This window comes from Carassius gibelio, chromosome A1, assembly GCF_023724105.1.
Source record: "Carassius gibelio isolate Cgi1373 ecotype wild population from Czech Republic chromosome A1, carGib1.2-hapl.c, whole genome shotgun sequence".
Lineage (NCBI taxonomy): Eukaryota > Metazoa > Chordata > Actinopteri > Cypriniformes > Cyprinidae > Carassius > Carassius gibelio.
In genome coordinates this window covers 26,733,034-26,760,030 of record NC_068371.1, presented here as the reverse complement: position 1 = coordinate 26,760,030, position 26,997 = coordinate 26,733,034, and the positions used below count along the sequence as shown (strand labels likewise).

The window sequence follows — 26,997 nt, the reverse complement described above, 5'->3', positions numbered from 1 at the left end:
AAATCACAAATTACTTTGACAAATGAAAAGGATATAATCTAATATGTAAAATAAATTATGAAAATGTATAGTTTTAAAGTGCCTGTAATTCCAAACGCTCAAATTAATGTTCTACTATGGGTGTCTCTTTAGTGCTTATATTTAAAAATCTGTAAGATCTGTAAGTTCTTTTTGCAATATTAGGCATCTCTCTCAATCTGTTTCCTTTCTGGTGAAATGTTAGGACTAACCCTACTGCCATGTCACATGCATGGAACAGTCCCGTCACATCGGGGTTTCCCTTTCAGCAGAGTAACGTTACAGAAGTTCTTTGCTTTCACCTGAAAATACGACGATACCATATCAAATAAATGTAAGGGGAAAACTATGATATTTTCACAAAAGGAGGAAAATGTCTTTTAATTTTCTGCATTATAAAACCTATATATATATATTAAATCTTTATTCCAAACTAAATGTGATATTCTTGACAATAAGTGTAAATTGTGTTTTTAGTCTGTTTTAAACATATCTCACTTCCCTCGACAAAATGGTTTCATCCAAAGATGGCCACGATATCTGTCAACCAGAAGTGAAACTTTCCCTCAAGAATAGGAATATACCCCGTCATTTATCCTTCATTAGGACTATTTTGCTCGAATTGACATCGATGCGGTTTTACTGGACACACATTATTATGTTTTTCTGAGTTGTTTGTTCGTCCGACGCCGTTTTGTATTGAATACCAACCCGCCTTGCTCAACTGCTCTCTTTAAAGAGAGCTAGCCGTCCTGCTAACCGCGGGGAGATTCTTGTCTCCGGGAATAATTTCGGGAGCATATTTACACTTTGCCACTCTAAATAAAGCGCGACAGCTGGTACCGATACTGTCACCTAAGTGTTTCTCGCAGGAAGCAGGTTTTAACGCCGAGGACGCTCGCGAGTTGTCAGGATCAGCACTTCCGTCTACATGTTTACGTCACTCGCTGCCAGTTAAGTTTGATGTTTTTCCATGAGCACTGTGTGGAGAGGACTTTGATTTGCTTGTACCTTGTAAGTATTGAGGGATTCTTTAAAATATACCAAACCTGTAGAGTTAAGATTAGGTTCATTTCCATAATTATTTGCCTTAATATCAGTGATCCACTGTCACATGCCCTGTCTGTTTGACAGATGACTGCCATAGGTGATCCAGATTAATTTTCCTGTCAGTTTTCAAGTAGTGGTTTGATATTCGAAATTACACCTACCAAATATAAAATATTAGCGATAAATTATATTATTGACATTTTAAGACCATTTTATGCCACTGGTTAATGACAGTCTGACAATAGCATAATAACGCAAGTGCACTCTTTCAAAGAACAAAAAGAACATTGCAATCGGAATGTGAAAATTATATCCTAAATAATAAATAAATTAGGGATGCAGCGATCCAATTTAAAACATTTTTTTTAGAACCAATCCAATTCGATACTTTCCGATAAATTCACGAGTATCGGTCAATACCAGTAAAATTTTTAAATCAATGTAGAATTAATGTACTTCTGTGTCTAATCTACCAAATATAAGCCACTTAATTTTAATGAAAAATAACAAAATGAAAAATATATAATCATAACCTATGAAAATACTACTTTTATAAACTAGGTTAGGCTATTCTAGAAAAATCATATGTGCACAATAATTTTATAAAATGTAAACATTTAGTGAAATAACATTATTAGGTAACAAATAATCAGAATCAGAAAGAGCTTTATTGCCAAGTATGCTTTCGCATACAGTTTCTGTCTAGAAACCAAAAAGGAAGTGACTAAAACTGCAATTCATCGACTGGCCGCTGGAGGTTGGCTCCAAAAGGGAGTCGGTACCTTAGGGTGCTTTCACACTTGGTTAGCTTGCCTGGTCTGCACCCGAGTTCGATTGCTCCCCCCTATGTGTTCATATTATTTTATTTGAGTCTGAACCACAGTTCGTTTGCGTCATCATGCCAGCAGCTGTTTCCCCGTTGCTTTAGCCCCTTTCACACTGCACGTCGGATCCGGCATATTGCTGTATCATTGCTGGGTCGCCTTCTGTGTGAACAACCATGTCCCGGGATTGCTTCCGGCAAACGCATAACATTGATCTTAGCACTTTTATATATTTACGGTTTTGAACTGTTCGTTTTGTTCACAAAGCTTTGGTATATAACAGCACTTACGTCTGTCTTAGGAAAGTACTGCAAATGCTCTAAAGAATGCTGAAGGCGAACAGAAATGAGACATACAGCTCTTTGCTTGCAGAGTGTCAGTCACGTTTGCTGGAAAATGAGCGAAACGCACACAAACATGTAAGAATACGTCATTAATAGCGGTTCACTTCCGCGATTTGGTACGATTGCATTCACATCAGCAGTGAACCTTACCGGAGTTCACATGAACCGTACTCGAGACCAATCTTTTTATACGGACTCGGGTACGGTTCGTGGGTGCGCACCCGAGTTCAGAAGGCAGCATTCACATCATCCAAATGAACCGAACTCTGACATCAATCGAACCCGGGTGCGCACCAAAAATACTAGTGTGAAAACGCCCTTATGGGGCTTTCATACTGGCAGTTTAGTGCGGAATGGGGCATGGTTCGCATGAAAAATCGCTAATGTGAATGCTGTCATCAGACCCTGGTGCACACTGGGGTACCAAACCCGAGACTACCTGGAGAAGGTGGTCAAAGTTCGGTTGCTCCCGAACTGTAGCACGGTTCGTGTGAATGTGCAAGCAACATGGACTTGGGTGCGCACTTGTTCAGGAAGTAAAGAATCCCGCGCATGTATAACAATATATATAACAAAACAATATATATATATATATATATATATATATATATATATATATATATATATATATATATATATATATATATATGTGTATAAATCATAATTTTTTATTATAAAAAATTTAACAGTTGCAATATATCGTGGCAACAAAAATTAGCGTGATCATATCCATATATTGTGTGATAAGTCGATATATTGACTATTGCGACACACCTAAACTGCTAACCTGGTTCAACATAAAAGGATCTTTTACCCAAAAATTTTAATTCTGAATGTTTTTTCCTAACCTGTATGGCTTTCTTTCTTCCGTGGAACACACTATAAGATGTCAGTAGCATTCTGGTCTTATGATTAAGATGAGCTGTAATGTTATATGTAAATGATTAGCACATAAGTAAGCTCACTGTTTATCTTTAGCTGTCCTAGCAAATCAATGGAGAAGCTTCAAGACCTCAACCAGTCCGAGTTGCAGGATTTGCTGGACAACTCGGAGCGGGTGGAGTCTATGGCACTAGAGTCTGATGAGGTAAGATGATTATGAAGGGATAGTTCACCCATTAATGAAAAATTATTTACCCTCACATTATTCCAAACTTATTTTATTTACTTTTTATGTGGAACACAAAAGTCCATAGTCCAAAAAAGACCTTTAAATGTACCTTACATACTTAAGGTTCTTTATTGTCATCTATGGTTCTGTGAAGAACCTTTAACATCCATGGAAATTTTCCATTGGACAGAATTGGTTATTCAGATTATTAATCTGTTCTTTAGGGTTTTATTGAGAACTGTTCACTGAAAGGTTCTTTAGAAAGTTCTCTGTGAAACCCTCCGTTTGCAATCTTTATGTTCAAGAGTGTAGTAGAAGTGCTTAAAGGGTTAGTTCACCCAAAAATGAAAATTATGTCATTATTAACTCACCCTTATGCTGTTCCAAACATGTAAGATCTCCTTTTATCTTCGGAACACAGTTTAAGATATTTTAGATTTAGTCCGGGAGCTCTCAGTCCCTCCATTGAAGCTGTGTGAATGGTACACTGTCCATGTCCAGAAAGGTAAGAAAAACATCATCAAAGTAGTCCATGTGACATCAGAGGGTCCGTTAGAATTTTTCGAAGCATCGAAAATACATTTTGGTCCAAACATAGCAAAAACTACGACTTTATTCAGAATTGTCTTCTCTTCCGTGTCTGTTGTGAGGGAGAGTTCAAATCAAAGCAGTCTGGATATCCGGTTTGCGAACGAGAAGAAAAGAAACTCATACGTGTTTATAACAACTCGAGGGTGTGTAAATAATGACAAAATTTTCATTTTTGTATAGGCTACCCCTTTAGCCTTCTTATATTAATGAGGCTATAAATGAACAGTCACATCTGTATGTACTGCTAAAAAATTAAAATGAAACATCATATATATCCATTCCTCTCTGTACATCATTTTTGTATGTTTCTGGTCATCTCTTCATCAGTTCATTCAGAAATGACCACTTCTACACACCATCTACTTAGCATTAACATCCATCATGAAGTAAACTCCAGTCTTTAGAGTCCTGCCGAGGATGGATGTCCTATAGTGTACCTTATGATGTCTATAGCGTTGTAGCTCTTGTCATGTGTCACTGTTATTCTGCAGATTCAGAACATTCAGTTGGAGAGGGAAATGGCTCTGGCTGCAAACCGCAGTCTGGCCGAGCAAAACCTGGACATGAAGCCCCGTCTCGAAACAGAGAGGGCACGACTGGTGGGAAAATACTCTGAACTAGAGGAAGTGAGAGAGAAATACCAGCAGCACTCTGCCATGAGAGGTAAGGGAAAGAAGGAATCGAATGGGTTATGAACGTAAAGGTTTCAAAGAGAATGTAGACATGAATGCTGGGTAAATTGATGAATAATGAAGGGGGAGTTTTCTAAAAATCTGGCGAATAGTTTTGCTCTGAGAAGAAATTCAATATGTTGGTAATGATGGGCTTTTTTATTAAACTATTTAAAACGGAAACAATTTGGGATCATCACGAAGAATAAAGAAATGTTAAATATTTGCATATCCCTTTTTGATGAAATTCATGATCAAACCAGATTAACATTTCCAGATTTCTGTTTATTGGAAAGGCTTTTTCTTTGGGTCATATTTTTTATATTTCAGTCAATACATTTTTCCTATTCTGTTTCTGTTCAGCTGTAACTGGATGGTTTATATCTTGAATGTCCTGTTGTTGTGTATTTGCAAGTTATTGAAATAAACAAAATCCTAAGAAAAATCAAATGTAAATATCTTGTTTCAGTGTAAGAAAATACATGAATTTTAATATTGTAAAAGAGAAGGTTTAGGCAGTGTGAAAAATAGAATCAGTCTGAATCAATCAGTTTTTTTTTTTTTTTATATTCAAGTATTAGCACTGCTTTTAGCTCAAAGAAGTGTAGTTGAAATTACAGTGTTCTTTTAACTCTTGTTCACACTACTGTTAAACTGCAGTCCCTTGAAGGCACCCTGGAACCCTTAACCTTTAAACAGACAGGAATTATTTTGTTTCTAAACGGAGCAATGTTGTTCAGCCAGAATATCTTCTATATGTGCTCATGTCTGTCAAATAGTGCTGTACTATCAGCTTGTTTTCTTCTGATACTCATTTCTCCTCCCCTTTTTTGCATCTGTAATATTACATCACACAATAGCTACGTATCTGGCCTTTTTCTCTATGTTTGTCTCATTTTCCTTTCTTTCTCTCAGTCTATTCATTACTGCTTTTTCCTTTGTTTAAAATGATTACACATTTTAGTCACTCATTTGTTTGCATAACAGTTCTCACTTTTCAGTTTCTTACTCTTTTTCAATTTACGGTATGTATCAGCTCTCTCCCACTTCTGTTTTCTTTTTCCCTTCCCCCTCTGCAGATAGTATCATGGGGCAGGTTTCTCCGGAGGGGCTGTTGTCTCGTCTGCAGACAGAGGGCACCAACACAGAGGAAGAATCAGAGGTGGGCCACCGTCCCCTTTATAATCACTGGTTTTCATCATATATATATATATATATATATATATATATATATATATATATATATATATATATATAGAGAAAGACAGAGAGAGAAGAAATGAAGAAATAAAATCTATTATACATTATACTTATATGGATTAAAATCCAAAAATCCTTAAAAGGATTCTTTGAACAGAGTTCTTGAATAATGCAGTACTTTATTTATTTATTTATTTTATTTTTTACATGCAAATAGTCATTTATGAAATGGTCATAATGAATGCTTTGCAAAAATATTTGATTAATTTAATGTATCTAAGTTAGTCTTATTGTTTCCAGACTTTCGAATAGTGGCATATTTTCATATTTGAAGGCTTATGAACTACTGATTTCCTAAGAATTATATAATATTATAAAACCTGTATGGTGTTACCAACCCCACAGATTGAGGATTAGAAAATCACTCAATCTCTTTCTCTCAGGTTTTAGCAGATGAGTTTCTTGAAGGTTCGATATCGCTGGACTCCTTCCTCGAGCGCTTCCTTTCCCTCCGCTCTCTGGCTCACACAAGACGAGTGCGCATTGAAAAGCTGCAAGAAATTATCAGTCAAAAGAGCAAAGGGATTGGCGATGCTGCAGTGACATCACAAACCTGTGCTAATCAGGACGCTGGATCCTCATCGCTGTGGCAACAACCGCAGCCTCAACAGCAGCAGAGCTCCAAAATCAGTGCACCCTCCAATGCCTCCACTTCCGCTCTGCCCTACACCCCCTACCCTGTTGCTCCCCCCTCAGCCTCCACAGCGGCCAGCACTAATCCTAGCACAGCGTTTCAGCCCTACCCCAGCCAGGGTCCCACCTTCCCTCCATCAACAGGCTACACAGCTCCCAGGCCTGCATTTGGTCCTCCCACTTGCCCATACCCCACCCAACCACCATTTCCTGCCCCACCTTTTGGGCAGTTTGGTCCCACGCCTGCCCCGTATCCCGTTCCATATGCTTATGGAGGGTACAACTACCCCACAGGCCCCCATGGCCCATCAAACCAATCACCCAGAGCTAATAGACCAGCTTTTGGGGTACCACAACCATACTCTTGAGCCACTCTGTGTGTGTCTGTCTTTCTCTTGGTCTCACTATCCCCCCTCTCGTCTCTCTCCCTCCTTTCTCCCCCTGTTCTACCTTTTCCTCACCCTCAGATTTGTGGTTTGTGTACCCATGTCATATCCTGTTTCCTGTCTGAGGCTTATAAAGACAATTGAGATCGAGCGTGTGCTTGTTTCCCCCATGAGACCTCAGTCAGAGACTCAGTATGGGCCACACAGTCTTAAATGGCTCAGTTCCTGTCCATTTTAAAGCATGTTATCAGTTTGCAAAAATTCTGATTTATTATTATCTTTAATGACGAGAGTCTTTTTTTTGTTGACAACATTGTGTTACAGCTCAGACTTATTTTGCTGTTGTTCTTCTTTTTTTTCCAATCATTTTGTCCAAACTCTACTGAGACAGACATGCCACACTACATAAAAGTGTTATGTTAGCATAATAGGCTAATCTCTTGTCTATATCAACCCTTGTTGACAACGTCAATCCAGAAAGCACAGCACCATTTTACATTCCATCACAGATGAAAACTCCTTATAAAAAAGCAGAGCTTATTCACTATCATGAATAAATTTAGACAACTTCCACGTGTGCAGATCTGGGTGAGTTATGTATGCTTAGTGTACCAATGCGCCAACCAATCACTCCAAACTCTCCATACCTCTTTTGCTTCCTCTTTTTTCCTTTCACACCCTTCCACTCTATTTATTTAATATACCACTTGACAATGCTCGGAAGAAGTAAACTTTTACTCTAAGTTCTCTAGTGGGGATGGTGTATTTAACAAATTAAACTAATATTAAAGGGAAACTGGAGAACAAGGGATATTAATATAGACATATCTATCTGCTATAGCACAGGATTTGGTGGGGAAGTTGAGGCATAACATAGCACAGAGCATATGCAAAGGAAATAGGAGTTTCATAACACGCTTACTTTAGTAAATATAGCATTCTACACCTACCGTTAATGTAGATAGTCCTTTTGTGGTAAAACTATGCAGACGAATGCCTGGCTGCATATTTTACACTGACATTTAGACCGAGCGAGGCATTTGATGGTCTTGTACAGCTAGATGCCCAGTCTGTTTCGCCCCCAGAATCATACGCCGGGTGGGACTGGATCTAGTTAACCAACAGAATGCTTTATTTTGTGGTTTGATTTGAGTCCACCTTCAGATTCAACCACATGAACAGCCTACTAGACCACAGTTGTAAGCCTATCCATCAAAACGGCCTGTGCGTGTCATTGCGTGGTGTTATGTAGATCCGTAAAAGCCCCATCTATTTGAGACCTCCTTGTCGGCCAACTAGAGGACCATGTGAATCACACTAGCACTCCACACTAACAGTCCCAAACTCTTTGGCAACAGGAGCTGGGAGCGGGGCCTTCGAACCATCAGCTCTAGAATAGACGTGCGGGCTTTATTTTTGTACTTTAAAGCAATTCAAAACCAGAGGCATCCTCAATCAAGCCTCAGAGTGGCTTTATCTAATTCATGAACTCAGGTTTGTAGCAAAACCCCCACGTTTAGGTTCCCTCCCCAGCACCTGGAGCAAGGGAGAGGGGTGATACGACACGAGGATGAGAGGAAACAAATGGGATGAAAATGTTATTAGCACATTGATTTGCAGCATTAGTGGAGAGAAATTCTGTTGCATTGGTTGTGATGACTGTAGTCTGTTAAAAGTGTATTTTAATTTTTATTGTCCTTTTTTTCGGGTGTGAATATTAAAGACTGAAGTTGATCTACAATTTCTGTGTTGACTGGAATAACTGACTTTATTTTTGCTAATGAAATAAATAAATTATTTTATCCCACACATTGATCAAAGGTGACCGTAAAGACATTTTACACACATTTTCACAAATTTACAAGAAAAGAAATGGTAGTTCAGCTTTTGAAGGCTGGATAAATTCCGTTCATATTGAATCATAGACGAGAGTTTCAAGAGGGTGTTGGGGGAATTTTGTTGTACACATACAAAACCCGATTATTTACGGGTCTCTCCGACTGTACGATATGGTAAACCAACCTCGACGACACCTGAGAAAAAACGAGAGAGTGAAGGAGGGAAAGAGGTGGCTGGGAAAGATTGTGAATGAAAAGAAGATTTGAGTAACCGTGAAATGAAAGTATAGATGCGGATATCGGTGGTTTTACAGCCTTACCGATTGCCGCAGTTGATTCCTGTGAGCACGATTAATCATCTTTCTGCAATCTAATGTGAGTGTTTTCAGTGTGCCGTACACCACAAGAGCCTCGATTCCTGTATGCAAAGAGAAAGATTTTAAATATGCAGATTTGATTGCGGTCTCATTATTTACTCCACCAACGATCTTTCATTTTTATATATAAAAAAAAAAATCGACATTTTTTTTCAATGTTTTATATATATATATATAGGCCTACATTTTTTTCCTTTTTTTTTTTTTTTTTTTTTTTTTTTTTTTTTTTACATTTTTACAAATTAAAATATACATTTTTAAACATTTCATATCAAGTCAGACAATATTACACTACTTCAAAAATTCTCCCCTTCCACTTACCTACGCGCGTTTTTTTCAAGCTTTTCTTCAGTTTTTTCTTTGCAGCTCTCTTTGAAGTGAGGAAGCACTGCAATGTGCAATCAAACAACGCTTGAGTTTAACAGACGCTCTATTATGGAGAAACAGAGGCTGTGGGCGGGGAAATAAAGATTGAAGCTCCACACCTCTGCTTATTTCCTTTCACTTGATTTTTTTTCCTTGTCACTTGCTCCACACATTTGTTCTTGTCAGCCATCCGAAAGGTAAGATCTGATAATACATTGTTAAAAAGCTGTTTAGAAGTGGTGGTGGTTCATAGCTGTTTGATGTTTGACTCTCTTTGAGAGAAAAAATCTTCAAAAGCTGCTGAAACGGGAGTGAAGACAGCTGTCAATTACAAATCAGACATAATGTAACATTTCTAAAATAAGAATCTAAATAACTTAACTAAAGGGAGTCTAGTTTATATTGAGAAATGTTTTATAGTATGTCATTGTATTAAATGATGTGTTCTTATTGCGGTTCAAGCCCCGGTACAACTGGTCTTTGCTATTCTGATAAAAACAATAATAATAATAAAAAAAAAGTAAAGGCCAAAGATTTTATTACAGTCATGGTTTTGTATTTATTTGCTTTATCTGAACCACCAAAAAATATGTGAAAAACAAAATGTAACATTATAATTCAGCCGAGGCCCAACTAGATAAAGAAAAAACATTGTTGCTTGTCGTGTACCGGAGGTCATTCTTTTGACCTCTGGGCCTGTTATCTTTTTAAGTGCATATAGATTCACTTTTTTTAGTCAAATGAAGTTCAGTTTTGCTTTAAATGTTCGGCAAACCTTTTGCCAGATGGAAAACTCTCTGCTGATGACTCTTACGGCGCTCCTGCTCCTTGGAGTTCGTAAGTAAACTGTTTGTTCTTTAAATATATTTCATTGTTGCACTCTTTTATTATATGATAATTATATGTTACATTTATGATCTGCTCTGCTCCTGAAACCCTACCACTTGCAGAAAATATTTGTAGTGTGTTGCTCAAGTACAGTTCGATTTTTATCGGTTTGATTTAATATTTCTCGAGCGAGACAAAACGGTCCAAGAAACAATAGTGCACAGCTAGAAAATATTCCCATGCGTTCAGTAACAGTATTGTACATTACTTTTAAAAACTTTTATGATGCAAAACATTTTGAAGAGCTATATAAATATTATATATAAATCACAACTTATTAAGGGCCTGCAAAAAAGCATTACAAAATTAGTGTAACTGTCAGTAAAAAACCTTATGCTTGTATTGATTTTTTTATTTATTAATCTTCAAATTCTTACTCTTAATTGCATATTTAATGGAAACCGACGCCAACGCAAATAGCATTGCTGCATGCTATCCATCCAATATGGGTCAACCTTGCAATAACTCTACACATTTCTGTATTATGCATAAAAAATGTATTTTAGATTTTGTGTTTAACATAAACTGCACGATACAGTCATAAGAGAGAAGCCCCTGATAATGATTATTGTTTACATATTAAATCATACTATTTTATCACAAGTCATGCCATGTATCGATGCATTTTTGTTTTGCTTTTTTTGTCAAGTTAAGTTGTCTTTGCTATGGAAAAGACTATGCCAAGAATCTATGAGTGATTACATTGCATGCTGCCAAAAATAAAATAAAATAAAATTCAGCCAGTAGTCAGCTAGATCAATAATTTTACCTTTTGAATAGAGGATAAGAAAATGTAAACAATACTACAGGAAGCAATTTTCAAGGGATTAACTACATAAGCTTTTAAACCGTTTAACATGTTTAACCCCAGAACTAATGAAATGTAAATGGTTAAGCAACAAGGACACTTTCTTAAATATTATTAATTAAGCAATGAAAATCATATAAATGCTTCCTGTATCACACAAAATTAATGTTATCGAAGAATGTTGTTGTAAATAAACACAGGCATAGTACATAAGATTTCTTAGAATCATAATATTTTCAAATGTATGTAAAATAGTAATTATGTATTCATATAATTTATTATATATAGGCAGTTTAAACATGTAAATAGGTTTTAAGCGGTAACACTTTAGAATAAGATTCAATTAGTTAATGTTAGTTAATGTATTAAAATAACATGAACAAACAATGAACAATACATTACTGTATTTATTAATCTTTGTTGATTTTAATGAAAATGCCATTATTTATTGTTAGTTCATGCTAATTTACAGTGCATTAATGAATGTTAACAACCACAACTTTTGATTTGAATAATGCATTAGTAAATGTTGAAATTAACATAAACTAATGTTAATAAATGCTGTAGAAGGATTGTTCTTGCTGAGTTCATGTTAACTAAAGTAGTTAACATTAACTAATGGAACTTTATTCTAGAGTGTTACCATCATTATGGTTAATTTTGGTAATACAAATTCAGATACATCTGTTAGGGCAGTGATTAGGAATATTATGAATATCCATTTATGTTTGTAAAGTGCAATCAGCAAAATCAAATGTGCAAAATGTGTGTGAATGCCTCCGAGCACTGTGCAAAAAGTGCAAGACTGTAGTGAGTGCAAAGCATCCAGCTCTCTGCTCTCTGACCTCAGTAACAGGGCGTTGAATTATGCAGTGTATATCATGCCATATTTTACATAGAAGATATTACAAGAAGATGTGAAGTTCTTAAACCTGAATATGTAGTGAGATTTGCAGAACTATCAAAAATATAATCTCTCAACGGATGCGATATCTTCACATTAGTTGCAATGAAATAAAATAAGAGCACAGAACAGCAGTCTGCAAACTACGGGTACAACTCTCTTTTCTTTTACATTTGAAACTTAAAACGTTTTAAATACCTGGAATTTATTTCGAAACTGTACATTCCATGTGGAGAAGAATGATTGTTGTCATGAAAGTAAATCATTTCCACGTGCCTTTTCCCTTTACAGAAGGAATCTCAGCTCAGACCCAGACCCACAACACCACAAACACCTCAGCCCCAGAGTCTATTAATGTTACGACATCCAATGCCCCACAGATCACATGTCCGAAAATCCCCCAAATTATTACTATGTCTGTTCTGTACTGGCTGAAAGTAAAATGGATAAAAGAGAGTCCATGTGAAGGTCAGCTGTTTCTGAATACTAGTGAGGAGGAAAGGCCTTTGTGTTATAACAGTGCAATATCACCCAGCTGGAAGAATGAAGTGTGTAACAACGGAAGATGTGGAGACTTCAAGGATGTTAAGCCCATTTCAAACAAAGCTGAATGTTTTGTGCTCAGAAGCAATATGACGATCATTGATACTACTGAGTGCGACGGCCTGCACATCATGTGCCAAGGTGTGTGTGTGTGTACATGTCTATTTTCAGAGAACTTTATGAGAGATAGATTATAAATGACTCTGTGCTGGACTGCTTCTTTGGTGTTTTTGTTTCCTATCCGGTTTCATAGGCAAAGTAATTGTTACTTTGACACTATTTAATATGCTGTGCATTTTGAATAACACATTATATTCTTTTCTTCCTACACTTTCTCAGATTCTCCAGGAAAAGAGTTGGCTGCTTATAAAGCAGTAACCGGCCTATTAATTTTCTTTATCTTGAGTGTCATTCTGCTTCAGTTCAGTCGGCCCATGTACAAAGCCATCCGCAAAAGATGTGAGTCTGTGAAGTCAACGAGCGTGTCTTTCATTCCATATTACTTCTAAAAGATATAAATGCTTTTGAATTCAAGCACATGGCACCATCTAAAATTCTATGTGGTTTCTTAGCATTGTTTTGTTCAGTCCGACAGTCTAAGGTTATATTAAAAATGTTAAAGAGATGGAAAATGATTTAAAAAGAAAAAACTAAGAAGGAATATGAGATTCTGCACTTTTCTGAACTTTTTTATACACTGTAAAAAATTTCTTGTTGTTTTTACAAAAACTTTTTGGCAGCTGTGGTTGCCAGAATAATTTTGTAAAAATACAGAAAACTGTAAACACATTTACGTCAAAAACTGTTAATTTTACAATATAAAGCTGTAATTTACAAACAAGAAAATGTGAATATAAACCAGTAAATTCAACAACACACAAAATTAAATCTGTTTTGTACCTTGAAAATACTGACAACCACCATAATAATAAAGATGGTACTGTATAAGAGAAAGCCACATGAAGTATCAAAGCTCATCACAAGTAGCTTCACCACAAGCAGAAGTATATATTAACATATAGAAGGTGCACATTTATGGAAACACAAAACACCATCATGGTAACACACGTGATACTTAAATAATGCAAAAAACTTTCATTAAGAAACAGAAGATGTAACATAAAGCTCAAATGTACATAACTGATAACAAGAACTATTTAAAAACATGATTATTTAAACAAAATACTTTCAAACGTGGAGTGTCACGCAGGGAATTCTGGGAATATCAGTTTACAGTTTTAGACTGTAAATTATACATTGATTTGTTCTTTTTTTACTTCTAAAAGCTGTATAATTAACAGAATTTTACTGTAAATTTACATTAAATGCTTTGTTAGATCTTTTACAGTTTTTCCCTGTATATAGTACGGGAACTTACTGTTAACCTATTATCAGTTTTTTTCCGTAGCGTTTTTACAAAATTTTACAGTTAAAATTACACTTATTTTTTACAGTGTACAGATGGTCAGTTGTTCTTCTTCCATTAAAGCACAAGAGTTCATTTACAGCTCAAGTGATTAGGAAATTGTCAATTTCATCTTAACTTTCAATTCAGTCTTTCGCTAAAATTCCTTTGCTGAGAATATAATTTGTAAAAGCATTTTCACTAGTTCTCTCAGGCATTATATGTAATGACATTTAAAATCAGTATGTCAACATATGGCTTTATAAAAAATACAATTTGACTCTCACAATTTCCTGTTTTTTGCCAATTTTCTTTTTTTTTTTTCTTTTTTTTTTATAAATACCCAAAGTTAAATGTTTTTAACATTTGACTATTTTTACCTGGTTTATGCAGTTTCACAAAAACGCCAGAATCGCTGGATCGGCCCGACTGAGAGTGGTGAGTCAGTCATCTCACACATTAACATATTCACGACTGGCTGCTCAGAGAGGATTCAGCATTTTATCTTTCTTCTTTAAGTGTGCTATCACAGAGGTCAAGGTCCCGCAAACAAAAACCCAGAGAAGAGACAGTCCTTTCCTGGTGAGTATTTTCCCTCTTTCTCTCTATCCTGACCAATCTGCACCCTTTCTATTAATCTCCCAGTCGCTTTCATGCTCATTTACTTTGTACTCAATTGCATAATGATACATTGAGTATTATGATGTATTAGACTTTTCATTCAAACTGCTCAGCCATACAAATCATTTAAGTGTGCTTTTTCTTTTTGCTTGTGAGATCTATTTGGATATGTTATAATATACTATTATGTAACATCAAATTCACTTGGATATGAAAGTATCTAAATCATCATCAACAGTTATAAATGTTAAACTTCTCAACTGTAAACAACAATTAAGATCATGTGACATCATCATTTTGACAATCTATAATTCTTTAGCTGAATGAGGGGAAAATTTAATCTAACATGTATGAAGAAAACAGGAAAAAAAGGAATATTATCCCAAATGTTCAAATGTGGGGTCAGAATAGATTTCAATAATAATACATATTTTAAAGGCTATTTTCTCAAAATACATTTATTCTGATGCACTGCGCCAGAAGTCTCCACTTCAGCAGTAATTACATTTATTAAACTTTCCAGTTTTATTCCTGTCTATATTCTGTTTTACTGACAGGTTTGATGATATATCATTCACCTGATTTTATACATTTAATTCCAGCTAGAAATGATGTTTTTTTTTCTGATTAATGTATAGCGATAGAAAGAGAACTCCAAACTCGCCCCTGCTTTGACTCTAATATATCTACAAAATGAAACAATAACTTTAAACCTAGCTTTATCCAACATTCAGAATTTTTGTTCTGCAAATTAATGTAAATGAGTAGGTCTATATAATTTGATAATACCATGAATGTAACATTTCTAAAAATATATATATGTACAAACAAAAAAAGTGTGAAATTCTTAATGTGATTAATCAATTAAGAATTAAGTTTGGTTATTTCTGTAAGTGAAGTCTTTCTCTCAGTTAAATCCTCACCTGGGGTGTCTTGTCTTAAGAGTGTCAGCCTCTGTCTGTGAAGAGCCATGCTCACACTGGTACCCATCTTTCTGTGTTGCCAGGTTTGGAGAGACTGACGGTAAACCAGAGCCGAGAGCCCTCATCCAACAGAAACAGTGACTATGACTCCTGCGGCTGAAGATCTGTGCTCACAAAAGACTTACTGACCCTAAGCACAAGTCTCCCGTCATCAACATTTACATTGCACTGCTTCGGTTGTCTGGCAAGTCAAGAAAGGTGTATATATCTCTGAAAAGTCCAGCTGAGAAATCCATTTAGTATAAAATGTATAAAAAAATATCTAATAATGATTGTCTCAACATAACAACCACTTAACATATATATATATATATATATATATATATATTGTGATTACTTGATTTTGCTATGATTGTATTTTGATATTGTTTTTAAATAGAAACAAAACAGGATTTTGCTTATGTCCTGAAAGATGTTGACTTTTTTTTTCTTATTTATTTATGAAAGTGATTGATTTTTGAGTTGAAGTATGCATAATTTTAAATAAACTACAAAGACAATCATTTAAATCTTTTGTGACGTTTGACTTGGGTGCGGAATCAGAATAAAATTAGGAGTAAGTAAGTTGGTAGAACAATACCTATGATTATATAAGCTTGGTTATGTTTGAGCTGAGAAATTTAATGAGAAATGTCTTCTGAGGGGGCATGGAAGTGAAGTTAAGGTTGGGAGAGGGAATGTGGTGTTAATGCACAATTGTGCAGCAATGTTGGTTTCCTGTCGTAATTCTATTGACTTCCTGTTTGTGTTATTTCTGTTGCTCATGCTCTATACATACTGTAGACTCAATGTGCTCATTCTCCTCACTTGGTTTCATTGTCTTTCTTTCTTTCCTTGTTTTTTTATCTTTTGAATATTATCTATTCTCTTTTTCTCTCGCTGACTCAGGAAGATTTTTTTAATACTGCACTCACAGAGGGTTTAATATCCCAACAGCTTAAAATCATATGCCTTGCCTGACTGATGGCAGCTAAGTAAAACTCTCTTTCTTAGTGCACCAGTGAGAGAGAAAGTTAAAAAGCTTGCTGGGTTTCTGCCTAAACCTTTCTATATATCTGTGTGTGTTTGCATGTTCAAGATGGTTGTTTCAGTTCTGTAATTTTTTTATTTATTGCTACGTGTCTTTGTCTGTGCAGCTGCTTTATTCTCTCTTCATGTTTGAGAACAAATACACAGCCGAGAGAACACATGCAACAGCGGGTTTCGTGGGAGAATGGGTGATGTGTGTGTGGTGGGTGGGTAAATGTCATCTCCTCCTCATCCTCAGGTCAGAGTGAAGGGTTCAATCTGTAGTTTAAATGAGGTTCCAGCAGATAACAATGACAGATGACAACCGATTACATGTAGAGATTAACAGAAAGACAACACTGGATAAAATATCAAGTGCATCTATCCATCATTTCTCATAAAACACTTGTGACACTGACATCAAACCTACTTATTACCTGCATTCAGTCTAAACGCACACACACACACACACACACCTCCCCCCCACACACACACATACACACACACATACACACACACACCAAGTTTGTCCATATCTATTCGAGCAAATATTGAGCAAATGAATTGAGCTTGACGGTTATAAAAGTTAAAAGTGTGAAAATTCAGCATTTGTTCATTTTTCAAGATATGACTAGGAGAGATGTCATGCTAATAATAATAAATGGGGATAAAGGCATGTGAACGAGTTCATATAATCTATTTAGATTTTTATATATTAAGATATTCTCAGTGGTCAAGGAAACAGAGAAAGATTTGATGGAAAAAGAGACAGTGGTATGATTAAATACTTTAATTTTTTCAGATGCATAATGCCCTCATTCCTGCTAATAGGATTTTGCCTTTAATGCAGTCTGCAGAATTTCTTCCTCATCTACTACTAATCATTAAGCCACTTAAATTAAACATTAAAAGCATTGAGATCCAATTACTTTAATGTATGTTCAGAAATGCGCCCAACAGCGAGATTGCGATGAGATAGAAGTGGGTTTTTATTAATTGACAGATTTACCAGGAGTTTCTTGGAAGGACGTCGACTATGGCGAGACTGAATATCCAAGAAATAAAGAGAGAGAGATAGAAAAAAAACGAGGGGGGGGGGGGGTTGCCATTTTAAATGAATAAATCCATATTGTGTGAATCCGGAAAACCAACCAAAGAGGGACAGAGAGAGTGACAGACTGAAACAGTGCAGGGCTACAAATGGCCTGAGAGAAAAACAACACATGAAAATAAGGAAACAAGGATTTTAAAATCATTTGGATACTTTTGAAACGTTTGGCTTTGCAACTACCTAACTGTCTCCCTCCATTTTTAAAATATGCATTAAAGTGCACTATCCAAACTAAAATTGCTGTAATTTATGAACACTTTGGAATATAAACATAAGGTTGGTCTCTTTTTAAAGAAGCAGATTTTGGCAAAAGTGGAATTTTTTCAAAAAAATTAAGTATCAAAAAGTTATAGAAGTTTAAATGTACTATAAATAATATGCGCTATATTAATTTTATTTTATTTATTATAAATATTTTACATAACAGGTTTTACTCTAAAATTGGTATAAAATTAAAGCCTTGTGTCTAAATACGTTATGTTATAAATTTAAAGTTGATATGAAAAAAACTGAGGTTCCTGTGAGATTTTATTTAGGGCGTCATACCACACACAGCCACTGGGAGTCATCAAAACTATTTTGAATTTTGCATAATGATTTTTTCTCTGGATTTCTCTGTGGATTTTACTTCCATATCAAAATAACCACCAAATATGAAATCCTGAGACTCAGACATTCCCGATGATATGTTTGTTGCCAAAATTATAACAAGTTTTGGTTCTAGAAGACCGTAATGCATAATGTTTTATGACACTTGGCCCTGCCCACTAAGGGGGAGGAGACCGCCATTAGATTTTAAAGTACCATTTCCATGGTAAAGCAATGTCCAATTTCAAAATGGTTTCAAATGATATATGATTTATGATTATTACTAAAAGATTTTATAGAGAAAAAGACAACAACACAATAATCAAGTAATTCATAGAACCCCAGTCCGTAAGTTAACACCTTGTGAAGCAAAAAGCTGCATTTTTGTAAAAAACAAATCCATCAAGACGTTTTTAACTTCAAACTGTTACAGCTATGAATCCTCAATCCTGCATATTGCCTTCTCCAGTGAAAAAGTCATCTTAATTAAGAAATATCCACAGATCAAAATCAAATTCAAAAAGCTTTATTGTCTACTCCCTTTAGACAAAGGTTCAACAATCAATACAAATAACGATTACAATAACAATCAACATTACATGCAACTTAAACCCACAACTTTTATTTTAAAAAATCATCTTACGATCCCATTTAAAATACCAGTGGCAATTGGAATAAAGGTCTTCTTATGCTTTTACTTGAAATGAACTGAAATAAACTACGCAGGGGGTGGGAAGAGCCTCCCACAATAACAGAGGCTTTCCTTTTTAATATCATAGTATAAAGATCAGTGAGAGGTACTTGTCTCTCACCAATTAGTTACTTCCCACATTTATTATCCTTAACAGTTTTTTGCATTTAACAGAAAGAAAGTACAATATTAAAAGTAAGAAAAGATTCAATAAGTGATTTATATTCAACTGTTGTCCTTTTCAGTATTAAAACTCCTCATTTTCATCAATAACCTTAAAAGCCTTTTTAAAAACACTGTCTGAATTCTTATCAAAAGAAAATTGGGAGTCAATCTCTGTACCTAAATATTTAAAAGATCCCCCCTGCTCAACTTCATCTCCATTACATAACAAAGGCTTACAATGTGCTCATACATTATTAGCCCCACAACACATTTCTTTAGTTTTACTAATATTAGGATACAAAGATCTCTCCTCCATCCAAATTGTGAGAAAATGAACCAAACTGAGGTAAGTATAATGATTGAATATTCTTTACACATTCTACCAAGGCCATGTCATCTGCATATTTTATACGTGTCAAAATATCATTATCAACAGGTCATTTCATTTGCATTAAAATCAGTGGCACCCCCAGGTGGCCAGATGATGCCACAGTAAATCTTGGGGTGGCACATCAAAATAAAAAAAATAAAAAAAGGGTTTGCAATATTGACAAAAATGTATATCTCTGGGATTTATGGGATTTTATCGAAAACAAGACGATTAGACAATATTTTTCGGAGTGTGTTATTGTGCTGATATCTTATTAGCTCAAATATCTAACAGCTGAATACTATTTTTTTGTATTTATTTATTTTTACCTTTACGACATTTTTATACTTGCATCTAAATAAGAATGTTTAAACTGTTTTGTCATGTTTTCAAACGGAGTAGTCCCTGGTGGTCTAGTGGTTAGGATTCGGCGCTCTCACCGCCGCGGCCCGGGTTCGATTCCCGGTCAGGGAACGAAATATTTTTTTTTACCAGTCCAACAAACTCATTCGACACATTCAGTCGTATTGAAAGTTCTAAATAGTGTTTTAGTATAATTTTTTCACCATAGATACACAGGTATAATTCAGAATATCATTGAATATCGTCTGGAGAATCGTATGGACAAGTCTTGTGTGGTATATATAAAGAAACCATTTTTAAAATAAAACAAATATCTAACGGGCAACAGCAGAGTGGCGCAGCGGAAGCGTGCTGGGCCCATAACCCAGAGGTCGATGGATCGAAACCATCCTCTGCTATGTATTTAATTTCTCGCTTGTGTTTTATTATTATTATTTCAAGTATTACATTTAGTTTTTGGAAGAAATAACTCCATTTTTAATTCTCAGATTCTACAATTTACGATTTAAACTAAACTTTTAGATTAAAAAATGAATCATATCGGTTTCAAAAGATCTTTACAGCACTCTAATCTTGCAGACATCTACAATATTTAAAAACGAATTTCAACTGTCCACATATATATATATATGGAAATACTGGATATGCAAGGTGTTGAAAAAATATAAGATCACTGTTTGGAGTTCAGATTATGATGGCATAACTATTCTCTGGAAAACAACAAACTAAGACACTACAAAATATTTGCGCCCAACGTGGGGCTCGAACCCACGACCCTGAGATTAAGAGTCTCATGCTCTACCGACTGAGCTAGCCGGGCTGCTGTGAAGAGTTGAGTAGCCACAACATTCCAAAGAAACAATGTTTTGTGACATGATAAACAACGTATTATTAACGTACAAACATATTTCTTCAAGTTTAAATACCTTTAATTACAATAAGTACTTAAAACCGGCAGACTTTTTGTATGGCAAAACCCGTTTATACCGTAGGGTAATACAAAAGGAAGCTCCATTTTTTTGTGCTCTGGCACCACCTGCTGCTCACTTTTAATATTAAAATTCATGGACAGTCAACATTAAAGGGGGGGGGGGTGAAATGCTATTTCATGCATACTGAGTTTTTTACACTGTTAAAGAGTTGGATTCCCATGCTAAACATTGACAAAGTTTCAAAAATTAAGTTGTACGTTTGAAGGAGTATTTTTGTTCCAAAAATACTCCTTCCGGTTTGTCACAAGTTTCGAAAGTTTTTTTCAAGTATGGCTCTGTGTGACGTTAGATGGAGCGGAATTTCCTTATAAGGGCACTTCTGCCGGAAGAGCGCGCTCCCGTATAGCAGAGCACTGAGAGAGCACAGGCATTCACTGATTAGAGCAAGAGCTTCGCGAAATGTCACAAAAGGAGTGTGTTTTTGGTTGCCAGGGCAAGACAACCCTGCACAGATTACCAAAAAAAAAAAAACATTAAGGGACCAGTGGATGGAGTTTATTTTTACAGAGCACCAATGGAGTTGTGCAAGTGTTTTTGTTTGTTCCCTGCATTTCGAAAATGCTTGTTTTACAAACAAGGCCCAGTTTGACGCCGGATTTGCACATCGTTTATTTCCTAAGGATAATGCAGTCCCAACGAAAAAGGGTCACGATCGTGTGTTGGAACCGCATGCGGTGAGTAAAACTGCTTAAAATATCTCTGCCTCCTTGTTAGTGCATCCGCCTCCCATCGGAGACCCGGGTTCGAGCCCCGCTCGGAGCGAGTCGTTGCTGCTGCTGCTCTCGTTCAGTTTCAGCCTTCACAGCTGTCACAGCTTCCAAACGCTCTCAACGCAAAAGCTTACTCGCGCTAGTGAGTTAACACCGCCCACACGTCACGCCTCCAGCCAGTCCTGTTTTTCCGGGAAAAATCGGTACAGACTATATTTCCCTTATGAATATAATAAAACTAAAGACTTTTTGGAGTTATGAAGGATGCAGTACTACTCTATAGGTACTCAAGATTAACAGGATATTGAGTGAAAACGAGCATTTCACCCCCCCCCCCCCTTTAAAACACCGAAGACAAATTGCTTTAACCGATGCTAATCTACCGACCTTAATATTCCTATAAATGTATCCATTTTTATTTCGTATGCCCCTTTCAATCCATGTGTAAATTATTCCATGAATACTATAATTATTGCTTTGACATTCAGAGGACTGCTGGGTTCATAAGAGGCATGAGTTGGAAGCCCTGCATTGTCACCAGACGTGTTATATCAGACTCCTCCGCAGGAGGCCGACTGCTGGTGGGTCTTGAGGTTACAGATCCAGGCGAATCGTTTCCCACAGCGGGGACACATGAAGGGTTTCTCTCCTGTGTGAACTCTTTGGTGTTTCTTGAGGTTGCCTGCCTCTGTGAAAAGCTTCCCACACGTATCACACCTGAAGGGCCTCTCTCCTGTATGCACTCGCTGGTGGGCCACAACGTTGGACAACCCAGGGAACGCCTTTCCACAATACTTACAAACGTAGCTTTTCCGTCTACCTTTCTCCATGTGATTCGGGAGTTGCAGCCTGGTATGAGAAGCCCCAGGCTGAGGTAAGTTAGACATCATTTGGGGAATCACAGTGAAATATGAAGGGTTTGTTCTTCTTGCAGTCTCCGTCTGAATCACTTCGGGTCTACTGATTTGACCTGAGGCTTCAGTTTGGCTTTGCCTCAAAATGGCAGCTTGAGACCACCTTTCCTCTTCTCTTAAAGGCCTCTCTGCTGCTCCTGCATTTCTTACAGCATGTGTTCGAGTAGATGATGCTCCATCCTGTCCACCTTTGGTGCTTCTAATAGATGACACAGTCTCTGACTGAACCAGCATACAGTCTTGATCCTGGTCTGAATCTGTATATGAGCAGGATGGATGTGTGGGCCAGTGCATGATGCTGGTTTTAGGTTCTGTGGGTCTGTCATACAGCAAGCAGTCCGTTCCTGAGATTTCAGTGGCTGTCTTTTCTCTGCTCAGCAGAGTCTGGTTCGTGGGTGGAGTTCTGCTTTTCACCGTTCCCTTGTGTAAGTGTCCTGAGCCTGTGAGAGCTGCGGTTTCTCCTGTTGTTAGACCCCTGCTAGGTCGAACAGCAAACCTGTGGTACTGGTGCTGTTGAGGCCTACTTGGACTGGACTCAACAGTACCTGGACGTAAACATGTTCAGATACTGTCAGACCCATTTTAAACTGCAAATACTCTTAGTTCTAAATTTAAGATGACATTCAAATCTGTTTAGTAAAAAAATGTTTTTATAGTGTGCATATACATACATCTGCAGTGTATATATGCATTGAAAGGTTAAACCATCATCCGTTTATTCTTTTCATCTACTCACCCTGTACATGCAGGCCGGTGGATGGAGAAATGTTGGTTCTCTGGCTCCTTTCCTGTCCATTTTCACTCGAATGGGACAATTCCACCTCTATGGGCTGGAAATTAAATTATTATTTTTTTCTTGGATCCTAAAGTGGCTTACTTTTAACTTTGCAGCTGTAGCGTAACACTTTCCTGTTGCCACTATTTAGCTCTGTCCTAGTTTTTTGCATCTTAAGAGAGCAGTAAATCAACAAACCTCCTCTGTACCAGGTGCATCTGTGCTTGTGGCTGGTGAGGTAGAAAGTCTTCTGCTACAAAAGTCTGTGTTTGACTCCGCTGAGGAAAGAGAACGAATGTTCATTTTATCAGATACTATATTCCAGGCAGAAGTATGTAAATATGATAGCTGCTTATGACACAATTTTTATTTTGGGGTGAACTCTCCCTTTAATGATTTTATTTTGGGGTGAACTCTCCCTTTAATGAAATTTATCCATCTATTCTTATTATAAAAAAACATTTAAGTCTCCCACTGACTTAAGCATCAAATAGAGGACTCATCCACCCTCTACTCACCATCTTGCACAATTACAGTTTGTGCCTGACTTCTTTCCCACTGGTCGTTCAGATCCTCCTTTATCACTATTGTTTCTGCTTCTCCGACTTCCACCTGTCTTTGCTGCTGAACACATGAAACAAGGTTTTGTGTTACAACATGGCCCTGGCTGGCACAGAAACATCAAGGTAATTCACTGAAATGTATGAAGCTTTCCGTGTGCAAATTAACTAGTAATTTCTTGTTTATGATGAACTGCGTTCAGTGGATTGAAAGGGTGTTATAAGGATCCTAATAACTGAAGTCTGACTACAAACAGCTCGCTGTGGACGTTTCATTCTTTAAAAAGGGGGTAAGTGTTTATGCCTCTGCTGAACAACCAGAGTATGATTTATTAGTATTTAACAATGGTTGCATTTTCTTTTAGTCAGGCATGTGGATCTGATCATACATCACATTTTATTAATCATGTCCTAGTTGTTTCATATGGAAAACCAGAAGTTATGTTATTGCACTGACTGTCCTGATATTGGGAAGTACATTTTACACTTGTGGTTACAAAATCAGTGACCACCTGATGATTTCATAAGGTTTTACTTCCTCCAACTTCCTGCCTTCAGAGTCATTCTTCTTATATTTAGACCAATGTTCTTCAGAAGACAACCACAAAATGAGTGCAGAAATATTTATTAAAACATGCTGAACACTTATTATACCAAAAACTGTATTTCGACTAAGTTGTTTCTTTTTTTTTTTTGTACAGTACACCAGAGGACAGAGCTTTACTATGAATTTGCCAATTATATAAAAACACACTTCGACTTACAAAAAAAAAAAAACTGTGTAAATCATGTTTATGATTGAAATGAAAGTCTTATACAGAAGAGATATGATGGTGCTATAACACACACACACAAGCAGCAATCTGGTGATCATTTTTTACATTTGACTCCCAGAGAAAGCAGTTCTTCTGCAGTTAAGATCTCAGAATGGTACTTCTGTTGGTGGTTTTTGAGGTTTCGTATCCGGATGAACGTCTGTCCACACTGGGAACAACTATACGGTCGTTCTCCCGTGTGGACTTTCTGGTGTTTTTTCAGGTTTCCCGCCTCTGCAAAGAACTTCCCGCAGGTGTTACACTTGAACGGCCTCTCACCCGTGTGAATCCGCTGGTGGATCACCACCTTTTTGGGCCGGTTGAAGACTTTGCCACAATATGTGCAGGCAAAAAGTTTTTCACGAGGAACTTTGTCATTTCTAGTCTGAGCAACTCTTTGTTGGTTAAACAAGACATCTCTGACATTGCGGTGGCTGTCCGTGCCCTGTATTTTTGAAGATGTTGATGGCACTGCTGCAAAGTCATTCGTCACCAGAGGCGGATTGGAGGAAGGCAAGAGGATCCTGCTATCCTGATATTCCTCCCTTGTGAATTGGGTAAAAACACGTGGAGCCTGGCTTTTCCCTTGTGCTACTTTGCTAGCCCACTCAGAAATCTCTTCCCCCTCCTCTGCAGAGTCGACCTCTATGACCTCTGAACGGCACAAAGTGTCTGTGCAATGGCTCTCAGCCAGCCTTGCATTGTTCATGTATGTGCAAGATTGTAGCCACGAGTCTGTTTTGTCACTCCCTTGCATTAAAAAATCCCTCATAGGACTGGATTTTCCATTCAAATCAAACTTTCCTGCAGCACGTGATTCTATGGGCTCTTGGGATATCCCCTTTATACTCTCAAACTCTGGCTCAGATTTAAGCGCAGTGTCAGATCCACTGACCTCCAAAGACGGCTGCTGCATCCCAGACACCTGATCATCATCTCTCACCATCTGAACATCACCAAAACCTGCCTCTCCAGTCTGTGATGGTGTCTCTTTCGCTCCTAAAAGCAGAGAAACAGTGTCAAGACCAGTTTTAAAACGGGTATTGTTAGAAACCTAACCTCTGTTGATTTTATACCAAGTCTCTTGTATTCTTCTATCCACTCACCATCATCTCTGATGAACAGTGTCTGCTGCGTATGGTCCTCCTCAAACATCTCATCCTTGATCAGCACTGTGTCTGCTTCTGATAATACTGCATCTCCTGTCTTTCATGAAAGGAAATATTTCATAAATCTCTTTAAACTAAACATATTTATGTTAAAAAAAAAATAATCTGTCAATATATCTTCATATTTTATTTATTTTGTTAATCTATCTGTCTTTTAAACTATCGTTAGATCTGTAGGTATAAGTTAACAGCTTACCAAACTGTTACTTTCATTGACAGCTGGCTGAGCAGCTGAATCTGTCCCTTCACCTCTCCACAGTCCCGAGTTAAACTGAGCTCCATACAGGACGTCTGGGTGGATGAAAACCGGAGAAACAACAGAAAACACGGCACTTTAACCACAGGCTTTATCATTTATTTGTTGTGTCAGAGACAGTGGCGGTAGAAGAGACATACCGTTAGTTTGGTTCCTGTATTTGTCTGACAAAGCGGCGCTCACTTGAACCCTGTTGGTGCGATTCAGTGAATAAATCCTCCTCTCTGCGAACCCCCGGGCCATCTTAAGCTCCAGTACGTGAAGTTTCCTCTTCAGCGCTTTGTTTTCACGCTGACATTGAGTCATCTGTAAGTTTATGACCGCGTAGTCGTCGTCTACGAGTTTACATATCTCAGCCACCGCTGCGTTCGCCAGCACCTCCATGATGGAAGCGAGCTGAGTCTGGAAAGCGATGCGACTGGACATGGTGAAGGTTTGAGCGTCCTTCAGCACGTTTCACTGGGCGTTCAATGATTTTGGAGCTGGGTGAAAATGGTACTGAATTGAGAAATGTAAAGACACGTCTTCAAAACATCGTGGGAATAACAATCATTCACTCGGGTTTGACATCGCTCAGCACTTCCGGTCAGTAGTAGTGACGTAAAAACCATAAAGACTAGATTACAGCGCACTGTAAATTTACTGAATGAATAAAACTATGATTCATGTCTTGGCCACTTCGTCAGTAACCTATAGTTTGATTAATTTCGGCTTAACCGCTTGTTTTTGGCTTTTCTAAAGGTTCACCCCAAAATGAAAATAGTCTCTCATTTATAAACCCATATTATTTAAATTCTTTTTTTTTTTTTTTTTTTTTTTTTTTTTTACTGGATACCTGAATTGTTTTTAAAATGATCTGACCTTTTGCTCAGATTTCAGCCACTGAACC

At 37.0% G+C, this 26,997-nt stretch overlaps 3 protein-coding genes, 1 long non-coding RNA gene and 1 other non-coding gene across 6 annotated transcripts; 2 read left to right on the top strand and 3 right to left on the bottom strand.

Annotated features, from left to right (window-relative positions):
- The first annotated feature begins 537 nt into the window (after window positions 1-537).
- On the top strand, window positions 538-8,629 carry LOC128016995 (vacuolar protein sorting-associated protein 37C-like). Its single transcript, XM_052602032.1, has 5 exons — window positions 538-1,032; window positions 3,215-3,323; window positions 4,430-4,601; window positions 5,689-5,771; window positions 6,253-8,629. The coding sequence occupies exons 2-5, from the start codon at window positions 3,231-3,233 to the stop codon at window positions 6,868-6,870; spliced, it is 966 nt and encodes a 321-aa protein (XP_052457992.1). The 5' UTR covers window positions 538-1,032; window positions 3,215-3,230; the 3' UTR covers window positions 6,871-8,629.
- Window positions 8,630-8,686: 57 nt separating this feature from the next.
- On the bottom strand, window positions 8,687-9,519 carry LOC128017010 (uncharacterized). Its single transcript, XR_008184342.1, has 3 exons — window positions 9,425-9,519; window positions 9,047-9,144; window positions 8,687-8,921 (listed from the first exon to the last, which is right to left on the bottom strand). It is a non-coding gene; the product is annotated as an uncharacterized LOC128017010 (long non-coding RNA).
- Window positions 9,520-9,572: 53 nt separating this feature from the next.
- On the top strand, window positions 9,573-16,101 carry LOC128017000 (T-cell surface glycoprotein CD5-like). The gene is made up of 7 exons (XM_052602045.1): window positions 9,573-9,666; window positions 10,255-10,306; window positions 12,361-12,753; window positions 12,952-13,071; window positions 14,411-14,455; window positions 14,537-14,599; window positions 15,645-16,101. The coding sequence occupies exons 2-7, from the start codon at window positions 10,255-10,257 to the stop codon at window positions 15,719-15,721; spliced, it is 750 nt and encodes a 249-aa protein (XP_052458005.1). The 5' UTR covers window positions 9,573-9,666; the 3' UTR covers window positions 15,722-16,101.
- A 4,216-nt stretch (window positions 16,102-20,317) lies between these two features.
- LOC128016972 (zinc finger and BTB domain-containing protein 49-like) lies at window positions 20,318-26,845 on the bottom strand. 2 transcript variants are annotated; one of them, XM_052601992.1, is made up of 8 exons: window positions 26,249-26,845; window positions 26,049-26,143; window positions 25,790-25,889; window positions 25,579-25,682; window positions 23,827-23,932; window positions 23,507-23,586; window positions 23,270-23,363; window positions 20,318-23,078 (listed from the first exon to the last, which is right to left on the bottom strand). In XM_052601992.1, exons 1-8 carry the CDS (start codon window positions 26,532-26,534, stop codon window positions 22,171-22,173), a joined length of 1,773 nt encoding a protein of 590 aa, XP_052457952.1. In that variant the 5' UTR covers window positions 26,535-26,845; the 3' UTR covers window positions 20,318-22,170. The 2 variants fall into 2 exon arrangements, with proteins under 2 accessions (XP_052457952.1, XP_052457959.1); XM_052601999.1 differs by having other exon boundaries at window positions 23,827-23,929; window positions 26,249-26,844.
- On the bottom strand, window positions 20,665-20,737 carry trnak-cuu (transfer RNA lysine (anticodon CUU)). Its single transcript has one exon. It is a non-coding gene; the product is annotated as a tRNA-Lys (tRNA).
- Window positions 26,846-26,997: the final 152 nt, after the last annotated feature.